General features: G+C 50.8%; 1 protein-coding gene across 3 annotated transcripts in view; it reads right to left on the reverse strand.

Moving 5' to 3' along the window:
• Positions 1 to 12,500, reverse strand: part of LOC126573440 (rho GTPase-activating protein conundrum) — a 47,388-nt gene that overhangs the window by 6,957 nt on the left and 27,931 nt on the right. For all 3 annotated transcript variants that reach the window (XR_007608022.1, XM_050233578.1, XM_050233577.1), the window contains exon 3: positions 8,680 to 9,605. Coding sequence is in view for 2 of the 3 variants with exons in the window: in XM_050233578.1 (XP_050089535.1) it covers positions 8,680 to 8,890 (211 nt within the window). In the remaining variant the exon portion in view is untranslated. The remainder of the gene's footprint in view (positions 1 to 8,679; positions 9,606 to 12,500) is intronic.

The raw sequence follows: 12,500 nt of genomic DNA on the forward strand, positions 1-12,500 counted from the left end.
CTTCGCGCATCAAGTGATTATGTTGTGGATGATCGTGATATGTTCGTGCGAGCATTCGCGGTTAAAACTCTAAATTTGACATGCAAGGCACAGCCACGGAATAGGGTCAGAAAAGCGGGAAAGAGCGGTGACTGATGACGAATTTTCTAGCTGCCGGAAAAAAGGGCCTGAGAAAGTGAGCGAAACCATCGAAAGCCAAGTTTTCATACATTCAACGCACTCAGAGCGGTTTTCTTCACCTTTTTCGGTATTTACGAGTCTAAAGACCTCCGCTTGCGTCCGGCTTGCAGTTGTTTTGGGATGCGTTTGCGCTGTTTGTGTTAATTCACGAACCGTGGATGCGTGTTGGGCTGCTGCTCGTTGTAGTGTTTATGGTGAGAAAGCAAGCCTCCTGACTTTTACCCTCTTCCTTTATCGGTTTCTTTCATCGGGCATCCCACACGTCCCTCTCCCGTGAACTCAAGCGGCACCGAGGGGCATTTATCACAAATTTGTAAACTAACCATTGCATAAAAGCGCAAGAAACCGCTCTTACTTTCGAAGCTTGACTTCCGTACCGTTGGCTTTGGAGGACGAGCATGCATTATGGATGTTGTTTGGTCGACTTTTCGGTGTCTCTCTGCCGATAACGTGTGTTCCGCTACAACACCACGAAATACACACAACAGATGACTACTAGATGATGGTGTTGATGATTGTACAACTGCAGCAGTTGTTTGGCGCCTCCTTACAGGTGAAACTTTCCGCTGCTCTGATACCTGGGCCCCTGGAAGGTGCAGTGAAGCTTCAGTTTGCCCTCTTGCTTACTCCAGAACCATCTCGCGCGGCCGGTATGCAGATTGATCGACAGGTTCAAGAGCTGCGAGCACAGTCCGAAAGCTTATTACTGTTATGTGACCCAAGAGATCTGTGGCCACCGCAATGAGGTGATCTACTTCCGACTTCAGGTAGTGTTGTATTAGATAATCTCATCTCCCATCCCCGGTCTGCCAATTGCGCGGATTGCCGGTAATGACGCCACGGAATGAGCGAGCACTTCGCTCACCTTAGGGCTAACAACCGCACACATACAGACATACAGACAGACACATTCGGTTGTCCATTTGGTGAAGAAGCCACAGCGCAGAAAGGGGAACGAATAACTGCGAAAAGTGTGAGCGGATAGAGTTTCCATTTCCCGGCACAAAGCGGCACAGCACCCTCGCTAGTGATCGCTCCGAGTCCACGGAAAGAGTGAAGTGAGGCGAGGGCGGTGTTGTGATTTGCATTCGTCAAAGTGCGTGCCCCAAAACCACCTCGTCGCTACCTTCGCAAGCAACAATAGCGAGGCAGGTGGAGGCCAGTGGATCGATTTGAGTTGAAATTGATCCCCACACGTCGACCGAACGATCGACCGAACGAATGCTGATGCATATCGATCGGTGTTGCGCGTTCCGGTTGTACTCCGAGATTCCTTCAACGTCGAACAGTGCACATGTGTGTGTCCGGGGTAATTTCGTATAATTAGGTGAAGCCGGTCGTTCGATCGATCGATCGATCGAACGTAAATTGGTTGTGCCAATTCTGGAGTGGCCGCCACTCTGGCGATCATGGTGGGCGCTGCTTCTTGCTGACTGCGTATCTCGTGGATCCATTTGTAGCGAAACTGTTGTGCGATCTCGTCTCTAGCTCGCGAATAAGAGGATCGTCAACCAACTTGCCGCCAGGGAGAGCCACCCCACGACTCCAACGGAATGGTCACATTGTGGGCGTTGCGCGTACCGCGGACTACTAATGTGGCCCGAGAGTTCCAATTCCAACACGCCCAGCAAAGTGGTTCTTTCGTGCTTTTTTTTTATTATTATTTTTGGCATCCCCGACCACCCCGAGTCACCTCGACCTTAATCCAGGGAAGCAAAAACTGTGCGCGCGCGCGCGCTCGAACCTTGACAAGGTCGTTCGCGGCCAGCGTCTTACCAATTACGTGTCACCAATCGATTCAAACCTTCATCATCATCAGTAGCAGCAACAGAGGTATGATCCTCGAGCAGAAGGGGGGAATTGTATTGGTAATCATATGAGCGACCGAAGCGATCGAGTACCAATTGCATTCGAACGGAGACATTCCAAGCAAGCAACTGACTGACGGAGTGATCGCACCGCGCACTGAATGTCAACAATTAGTCAACGAATCAATAATGACTGCTGCCGGGCGAATGCCAATGTATGTCAACACTGGGGGCATCCAGTCCTCTCCTTCCTCTTCTTCTTCTTTTCCCCTGCAGGAGTTGTAATCATTAAACTACCCTGGGCCACCCTGGGCCACCCTGGTGCCGCTGGTTCACCTTCAGCAGAGCAGATCGCACAGACGGACAAACAGTTCGTCGCGTCAGTACGCGAGATGCTTCGCTCACGAGCTGCTAATGATAAGGTCGTGGTGGCCCTCCCCAGCTGCTGCAAATCTGATAATGGCCAAGCGGCCTTTCTGGTCGATTTCAGGACCCCGGGAAGGCTGTGAGACCCGGGACACTCGGGAATCGTAATCGGGTTGCTTCTCGAGGGGAGTTGGATGCGAAAAAGGGTAATTACTAGTGCTTACCGGATGGCGCACTGGATGGTTCTGTGTGTGTTTTGGTCACACACAGCCCATTATGACAACTGCTTCATTATGACAACTGCACGATCGAATTGCCGGTGGATCGATTTGTAGACCACATTGAGTGCCGCTTTGTTTGTGGCGCCTTTTTTGGGGTGATTTTCGGTTTTCGATGGAATCCGAATGTAATGACCAATTAACGAACGCAAATTAACCCATTTCGGGGACGGGAGTTGCCATCTTTTGCTTCTGGTTGCTTGATAATGGCAATCAGACCAGGGCCAGGTCAGGTTTGCTTTTGGGTTTACATCAATGTCCTGTGGTGTCTCTGCGCGATTGGCAAAGCATAATGAACGATTGCGTCCGAGGAAATAAAGGGCCCTAGACATTACATACATTGTTACAACCACAGCCACATAGTCACGTGGCATTCCATTCGGACCAAACTGTCCCGCCGGCGTGTCCAATTGCTCTCGCCAAATGACTTTCGCTTTCCTGCTTGGCCGCGCCGCGCGCGCAGCCATTCATCACCCGGCAAACCGCGAGCATTGGACGAGCACGAGCAGCATTTATGCGAAACGAACACACAAAATGGCATAACACACATCGCGGTTGTCTGATTTCCGCTTCGCGCCCGCCGAGAAACGACAACGAGGACCACCGATCGAACACTTATCGGTGGCTCACTCCCGGTCAGATGGCTTTATGCTGCGGCACGTTGCCGGTGGGGCAGGGAGTATAAAGTATAAATCTCCGTACGTTCTGTGGTGCAAGCGATGGAGCTGGTGTGCCATACAATGTAGCACGATCCCAACAGTCCAGTTTGCGATCATCGTGTTGGTGGTAGTAGGCGCGTGCGACTGGCCGAAGCGACTGCATAAAATCGAAATCGTGCTAGAAATGCGCACCAGCGTGCACTGCAACACATCACATTATGGCTTTCGGGCTTTTAAGGAATGTTTCCCTTCGTTCTCCGGCTCGTTGACCGGACTTTGTTTTGCCACACGATGCCACACGATGCCAGCATTAGTACTAGCCATTAGCAACGGCGCAAGTTGAGCCATTAGGGCAGGGAGTGGGCAGTGACAGAATGATGAAGTGTAGCGTACACGGCGGCGTACACTGTGCAGTGTCCGGCTTTTGACCTAATGGCTGGTGATCGGGCTCAAGAATCGGCTTTCCTTTTCTCCGGTGACCCGTTTCTTCTTCGAGGAATTTCGTTCGACAAAAGAAGGCACACAACACGCCCGCCCGCCCGCCCGCCCGCCCAGGTTGGCCATTTTCTATTGCCAACGCCGCCACCGCCTCTGTGGACGACACCGAGGCGCAGATTGATGAGACGCGATAGGCGCGAGTTCGAGAAAGTAAGCCAAGAAGGACGCACGATAAGCCCTGGAACGGCCTGAGCCCAGTCAGCCAGCAACATATTAGCGACGTTGATGAAGCAATTTGTCCTCGTCATTTGGTCAACGATTGAGGCCAGCTTGATCTCAGTAACATTCCTCGACCGGCGATCGTATAGCAGCAGCAAATGAAACATGAATATCCTTTGCCAGTGGCATTCCAAAGGATCACTTCGGTCGCCGTTGTGTCCACGCAAATTCCACGCAATCGTGCTGCCCATTAGATGAACCCGCAATAGCCGCAGATAGCTCTCCGCGAAACGCACGATTACGCACGTACTGCTTACCGTGCTTGATGGACGGCGGCGGCTCGGTTCGCTCCCCTTACGTGAACTGCGGGCCGGCCACGCATAGTTATGAAACTTGGTCACGTTTCACCGGTGGACGAACGCACAAGCATAAGAATTAGAATTTATTAAAAATGACCACATAAACGCCGAGGTCTAGTGGCTAGACCGACCAGGCCCTTGGCATCAGTCGGGTAAGTAAAGAGTGCCCGGCAATGGCATGTTAACGGCTCGTCTGTCTGTCGTCTGGTGAATAGCAATGGAGGAGTAGCAACGCGTTCAAAGGAAATTCATCGTATCCACGGACACTATGATTACAGTCAACGCGAGCTCAAACTATCCTCCAGTCGAGTCCAGGACGCACCACAATCACTTGGATAATGCCACGAATCTGCACAACATTATCAAATTGACGTTGAGATTGCAGCCGCTCGATTTGCCACTAGCAGTGCCCGCGCAAAACGAGGCTTATGTAATTCCATAATCTACATAAACTCCACCCTTTACCCGCGTAATTACAGAAAGAATTCGGGGGATCGCGTGTCATCGCGTCAATCGTGAGGGAGCGAGAGAAAAACGGCAGGCCGGAACATTCCGCACGATCACTAGAGACAGCCCGAGAGCGCGATCAATGGTTGTCGATCGCCTGGACGCACCCACGATCTACGCACGCACCAAACTTTTGAGAAGTACGGTTGCATAACGTACATTAAACGCAACCACCCGCAAAAAGGAAGGGCGCACGGTGCTCCAACCGTTCAATAGAAACGAAAGACTTCAACGAAAGACGGGAAAGCGACGAACCTCTCTTCCGACGTTATAACATACCAGCGATTCGATCTTCATCGATACAGCTTGGAACAAAAAAACAATACAAAGTACAATTGGCGAACAGCGTCAGCCATACCGGTGCACTGCCGGTCCATCTGCTTCGCTCACCGTCCACTGACCACGACATCGATGCTAATGAGCAACGCCACAACATACATCGCTAGCCTCCATCCAGACAGGCATTGGGCAGACACACATTAGAAGAACGCTTCCTTGCACATCTTCACAAGCGAAGAACAATCGCAGTGCGGTGATCGGTGATCACCTTTTTCGACTTTGCTCCATGCCAGATTTTGTAACAAACGAATGGGCGCCGCCGGTCCGGGCGCACGTCCGGTCCAGTGTGGCCAACACACGGCACGGCCAACCGACCGGAACGCACATAAAACAAACCTCCGTTTTTGCAACCTTCCCCCGGCGACAAATGTGCTGGAAGATCGATGTTCGATGACGTGATCGGTTTGTGGGTCCCTTGGTCGCCGAGGGCAAGAAAAAAAAGGGGTTCGTTTTTTGAGGCCGGGGAGGAATGGGCCGCAGGTCAACGAAGCGCATCGCCGAGAAGACGAGCGGGGTCTTGGTTGGGTTGAAATTAGCGAACCGATTAGCAGCAGCAGCAGCAGCAGCAGTTTTTGGCTCAGGCAGCATGATCGTCCCATAAAAAAAGCGATAATTGTGCGCTATGATCATCGGCAACGACATGATGGATCGCGATCCCTCATTACAACGCTTAAGATTGTTCGTTTCTGTTCAGTAACGGCCACGGCCCGGAGCTGACCTCTGCTGAACCGTGGCCCAACATATGTTGCACCAGGCAACGATATGCTAGGGTGACCCAACGGTGATATGTTCACGAACATCACGATCCGATCGATCCGTACTGATATCGAGGAGGGTTGGGGGATCGCTGTTGATCGCGTTGCATCACTCACTGGGCTGCTGAGAGGGCGAATAACGCACACACAGTCGCTGTCATCGTTTCGAGAGTGTTCGTTTTTTTAATATTTACTCCCGACCAACATAGGGGTGGCCGCCTCGATCGCTCGATCGCTCGAATCTTCACCTCAAGCTCGTTGCTGTCGATGCTGGCTCAAAGGACAACGCCAACGGTGAAGAAGGTATCGTCGTCGTCGCCCAGTGTGACGGTCACACTCACGATAGCGATGATGTAATGGTGAAGATGAATAAAATGTTTAACCTCAAAAGCCACAAAACCTGTCCAGCAGCCAGCCAGCCAGCCAGCCAGCCAGCCAGCGCTACTGCCCGGTGGCTATGACCTCGTTCAATCACCCATCGAGCTGATGCTGCTGGTGCTGCAGCTGCAGGATGAGGATGCCTCGCAGGCCCGACAGATCGTGGCCACACACTCTCCTCTTAACGGTGAGCCCCGCTTGGCCGCATCAAGCGTTCACACGCTCCTCGCGTTTTATATTCCATTTATTCGCGATGATGATGGGGTTACCGCTGGGCAGAATCATCTTGCTGCAGGTGTCAAGTTGATTAGCGAATTTATGCTCGACAGTGCGCCCCTGCCGTTCCCCCGCATGGTGTCACTCAACTTTCGGAATTCCATTTTTTATTTCTCGATCTTTTTGATCGTTAGAAAAGTCCATCTTTTTTTTTTGCAAGGACTAGCTAGTCGCCAATCATAGGATTGAGTTTGAGTGAGTGAGTGACTGCGTCAACTTTACAATGGCTGTCGGACGCGGTTTACGCGAACAAACGAAATGGACAACGTCCACAGTCACTCTCGCCAGCGTTCGCCAACGTAATCCAATCTCCACCTCACCATTCCCGTCCGTTTTCTGTTTGTGTTTGATTATTTTCTTAAATTTCCGCTTGATTGCATTTGTTTGCTTATGAAAATACGGAACTGACAAGACGAACTCCGACGACGACGACGACGACTGCGGCGACGATGACTACGAATAAGCGAAGCGAATGGGTTCGAGGGAGAAACTCGATTAAAGTGATCAACAGCGGCATTTCAACGCATTTCATCATCGACGGCCCTCGACAATCACCGGGTTCGAGTACTTTGGAGTACTTTTTTTTTAAATTAGTTCTCCGCATCGACGGCCCAGAGTCACCAGATGACCAGGGGGATTCGTACGGAGCGGGTTTGCAGTTGCGCGAGACAGGCAATTGCGACCGATTGCGCGTTGGTCGAGGGCCCACGTGGCCCTCTTACATGTGGCCTCCCGATAATTGTCCTCCGGCGTAGGGGGGTATCAATTTCAGCAACCGTGACGCCCCGGCATCGCCATCGGAAAATGAAATTGATTCCTTCATTAAGAAATTGGATTGCGGCATCGGTTGAGCCGCGCGGGAGCAAATCATAGACCATTTCGCGGTGTGTAATGAGCCAAAGCTCCCTGCCAGTTGGGTGGGTGGAAGAGTGCAATCCCGGCAATGGGGAAACGGCTTGTTTGTTGACTCTATTTTGCCCGAAAAAAACCCAAGGTTAAGCCGGTCCTCTATTTTCACGATGTGTGCACTGCCTGTCAACTGCCATCGCGGGTAATAATCGCTGATTGCAGTTTAGTGTAACGGCAATTGGCGTGACTAATTGTGGGCACTGGCTAGGCGGAACGAAGTCGTCGAAGATCGCTGGGAGGGCGCTTCATTTTCCTGCGACGATCGCCAACGGGCAAAGGAGGCCGCTGGAACGCAGCGAATAAAGTGCTGAACGGTGAAGAAGTATTCCGTTTCCAGCATCTACATCGTTGCATAATGCTGGTTAATGGTGCAGAGGGTTACCCCAGGGCGGCAGTCAGCATAGGGAAAATTGTGTGCTCAACGGTACACAGAGACAGTTAGGAAGTGCTTTCTTGCTGGAGGTCATTTTTTGATTAAATTAATAATGGAATGTAGAAGCAGCCGGTGCCTGTTGAGAGAAATCGCAAAAAGGGGCAACAAATGGTGATTCGGAAATAAAATTCACTTCAACTACCAATGTTTGCTGTATCTATTGCTCTAAAAAACACAATTTAATCAGCACAAGAAATGAACTACGTCGTGGTCCTCCTTGTCACTTTCAGAGCGACCTTCAGAAAAATGCAACCAACATCTTGATAAAGCGCAATCAATTGCTCCGCGAATTCGCGGTTCCCTCAAACCACCATTATCTCGCTGCGACGACCAACAAATTAACAATGCCAATCTCACCTTCTTATCGGGACCCCTTAAAACAACCATCATCATCATCATCAGCACGCATCTGCCAGTGAACCGGCATTGTGGCCGTTATCTCAACAGCTCGCTGACACCATAAGCAGCAGCAGCAGCAGCCATGTGACCTGCTGCTTGTTGACAATTCGTTGTCGTTGCCCAGTATTTACCCACCGTGCGACGCGGCAATCAAATCGCACAACGCTCGAAATTGGCAAACAATCGCCTTCGCGGCCATCTGTACGACACCGTGGGTTATCACTTCCTGGGTATCGGATCGGAAATCGGATCGTGGCATTTAAAACACTTGACGCCGGCACGTTGAAGGCCAGACAAGGGGGCCAGCGTCAAGTGGCCCATGAGCCCCTAGGGTGGAACAGAGAGTTGGTGCCTGTTTCCCTCGTTGATTACTTACCGGCATAGTGGGCGATGGGTTCGATCGGAGACTGCAGCTTATACTCCGACAGATACTCATCCAGATCGTCCACCAGTGACTCCTTCTGGCCACTGCAGCTACTGGTGCTACTACTGCTGCTGCTGCTACTGCTACCACAGGCGCTAATGTTGTTGTTGCTGGTGCTGCTGTTCACCACCGTCACCACCGATGCACCGTTTCGCGATAACATGATCCACTCGCTCGACAAACGCAAACTACGAAAAAACTACTTCTGTTCTTCGCTGCGCCGGCCTAGTAACCGTGTCGCGTTTCAGGCAATTCACCAACACTGCACTCAAACACTCCGAGCGATACTCCGTGCACTAGTCGGACACCAACCGCGCACAGCACTCCGGCGAGGTCGACATGCTTGACACAGTCCGACGCCAAAAACACAAGAAAAATCACACCGCTTGCGCTTAAGAAACTCAAGACCGACGAACCAAACCGAACTCCGGTTCAGATATTTCGTAATATCGTAATGGCGCCAGCGAACGCGCGCGCGCGCGCGCCTGGCCAGATGCTATGATTTTCCTTTTCCACCAACTTCCTGTTCCGGTCCGGTCGTCCGGCGGCAACCGATTTTGCTACCGTCGCCCCAGCTGGTCGGATGCTGTTTCCTTCTTCTTTCTTTCCGCCGTTTGTGTTGGATGGCGGGTTGGGTTGGGTGATTTGTCGGAAATGGTTATATCGTAGGCTAATTGCTACCACTGAACCACACTGGTCGAAGCTACCACTTTGGTGGTCGTCGATTGATGGTGGAACAGACTTCACACTGGTGCGCGCTGATGACGGATGCGCCACTGGTTGCCTGACTGGAGACCGCTGGCAGCTCGCAGCTTTTGTCCGCACACCACGGCCGGGGTTTCGTTTCGAGGCGGCGCCCGGAGCCCAGGGGTTTTAATCTGTGAACGAGCGAGACAAAGTGATAAGACAAATTAGCGAAAGTCGCAGAGAAAAAACATCATCATTGGGATGAAATGGCGTTGCGTTGCATAATGTAGCTTTTCTTTTCGTTCGAATTGAATTGATCCTCTTGTCTATTGCCAAAATATAGCGCCATGGATTTTGGGAAGTGATGAAACGGAAATGAAGGAGATGTTTCCGTGGAAAGCGATCAACGTAGCTGCTGAGCGAGCTCGTAGTAGGCGACATCGTAGTTGGTAATGATGGCGGCAACAGCATCTGACATTCGATCGACATTCCAACAAAAATGCCTTCTTTGATTATCGCACCGGGGGCTTAAAGTTGCTTAACGATCGAGTTTTTCGGCTCCTTTTGCGATCTGTGGACCCCAGAAATCGAGGATAGTTCCTAATCTTAATGACTAGCTGCTGCGTCGCGTTAGCACATCCCGCCCGTTCTAAGCACCCCTCTCGCATGACACCATTAATCATGCTCGCCCGCGCCCAGCCCAGCCCAGCCCAGTCCTGGTGCCATCTTTCAAAAAAGGCACTTGACATCCTTGGAAGCTCTTCTGCTTCCCCCCCCCCCCCCCCCCAAAAAAGCTGCGCACAGCCGCAGCAGCGCTGGGTAATGATAATTATCCAACAGTTGACTTCTCGCCCATGTCGTGACCGTACGATTAAAGAGCGGATTCTTTGGCGGCGATCACCGACACCGGGCTTTCAGTGGCCAGCAGCAGCAGCAACACCACGCACGTCCGTGGATGACTGCCCCGAATGCTACGCCTGTAATTACATAATTTACTCGTTAAAACCGCTGTCCGTTGGGAGTTAGCGGGCAGTGTGGGCACGGTGAAGTCGTCAGATATGCACGTTAGCGCGTGGGACTTGGGCAGGGTAAGAATTGGAATCGCTTTTTTCGACTTCAACGGACGTTTTTCAGAAGTGAAAGGAAGCTGGGACTTTTGGTGTGATTACTCAGAACGGGAACTCTGATTTAAATTCCATTGAGAAGTAAGTGCACGTAGTGGTTACTATCAACAGATCAAGTCGAAGCTCTTAAACGATTTGCTTATCCTTAAATAGCAACAAGAAACAGAATTGAACCGTCGGAAATCATTTCCTTTTCCTCAATTCATCTGCAAAAAGAGCTAGACTGGTGCTGCGTCATGAGTCCCCGTAAAAATGCGCCACTTTTTTCCGTTTACAACGTCCACATGTCCGCGAATTCGTCACGCTTGAACAGCCTGCCTGGCATCATCGTCGTCGATCCTCTTGAGCTGTCTTACCGTGCGCTTGAGGAAAGCAAAACACAAACAGATCACGAACCGTACTTGGGGAAACCACCAGTCAGTCAGTCGCCCCATTTGTCCAACAATACCCAACGACCACACCTTACTTACAGACAGATGTCTGTCGCAACTCCGCCACTTCATCCTTCGGTTCGAAGTTCTTCTGGAATCATTCTGCCCCGCGGGAGGTGCCCAGTGTGTTCTCTGTGTGTTCGCACACAAAGCCTGACAGATCCAACCACAATCAAACTGAACGAAACGTAAATTTACGCTTCACGACGACCGTGGCCACCGCCGTAAGGGACAAGTGCACGAGTGCTTAAAAATGGCCAACGTCAGCTCGTGCTGGCAGAATCCGCGACAAAGGATTTCTTTCTTCTCGCTTCCGAAGGTGGGGAACGGGGTGGGAGTGGGTGCTGTTTTGGGGACCTGGAAGATTCAATTAATCGTCGTCACTGGTGCGAATGCGTGGTGGTCGGTGGCCTTAAGCACACCATTTCGTTGTTCTTCATTCCCTTGCCCAGGTCAGGTGAAGGTTATCGATCGATGCCAACAACAATAGTATCACTCCTTGCACGATGGTGTCTCGACGAGGGTTCTGTTGCTGCTGTTGCTGCAGCTTGCGAGATCGTCGCGAAACACACAATCATCCATTTGGCCAATCACTTACCAGCAATTACGGCGTGCGCACTTTGTGCTTCTCATGATTTAACGTATGCATTAAAAAAAAGAGACAAAATTTGCCGATTTTTCATAGGCAAACCGTCAATCGCACTGCTAAAACTAAAAATGCAGCATCAATAATAGTTATCTATGAGTCATCAGACAAAATCTGAAAGCTCTATCAGTCGAACTCTAATCGTGATGGCGAAAAAAGCGAAGCAACTTCGTTCCAAGGTTTGCGCATTTGAAAAACGGTATCCTGACCCGACCAAAAAGATTATCGTGTGACACTTTGTGAGTGCCGGATATGGCCGTTTCAGTATCTACAAGATCTTGGCACTAATGCCCAACAATAATAGCATCACAAGAAGGCATAGTTCGGCACGGCCGACGACTCTGACCGACCAAAACCTCCAAAGGATGCTGATGACCGAGACCGAGGGAAAAGTGGTTACATCGCTGCGTGCGATTGGCCGTGGGATCGGTGCAACGGCCCGAATAGTTAAGAAGTATCTGGAGTACAAAGGCATACATGTCAGAAAGCTAATATCCCGGTCACCAATTTCAGAGCAGCAATTAATGTAACAGCGACAGCGGTTGACCACGATCGTCAAGTTAATTTTTTGGCGCATCGCGACGTGGTGGTGGTGAATGAACGCGATACCTATCTCATTCTAGATGAAAAATTATTAAAAGGCACTTCATATTTTACTTCCCGCACGAAGAAAGTGAGCTCTAATCTGAAATTCACTCACACACCAAGTTCCTCAAAAAGGCCCTCCATTGGCTAACAATCAGCTGCCCTTCTTTAACTCCGAACTGGTCGTGATCGGGAAAATTTATTATGCAAAGTGACTGTAGAAGGTTGCGTCAATCATCAAGGAACACTAATAGTACAAAGATTGAGGGGTCTGACCAGCAACGATACGCGAAGCGATCG

The sequence above is a fragment of the Anopheles aquasalis genome, chromosome 2, assembly GCF_943734665.1.
Source record: "Anopheles aquasalis chromosome 2, idAnoAquaMG_Q_19, whole genome shotgun sequence".
In the NCBI taxonomy this organism is placed as follows: Eukaryota; Metazoa; Arthropoda; class Insecta; order Diptera; family Culicidae; genus Anopheles; species Anopheles aquasalis.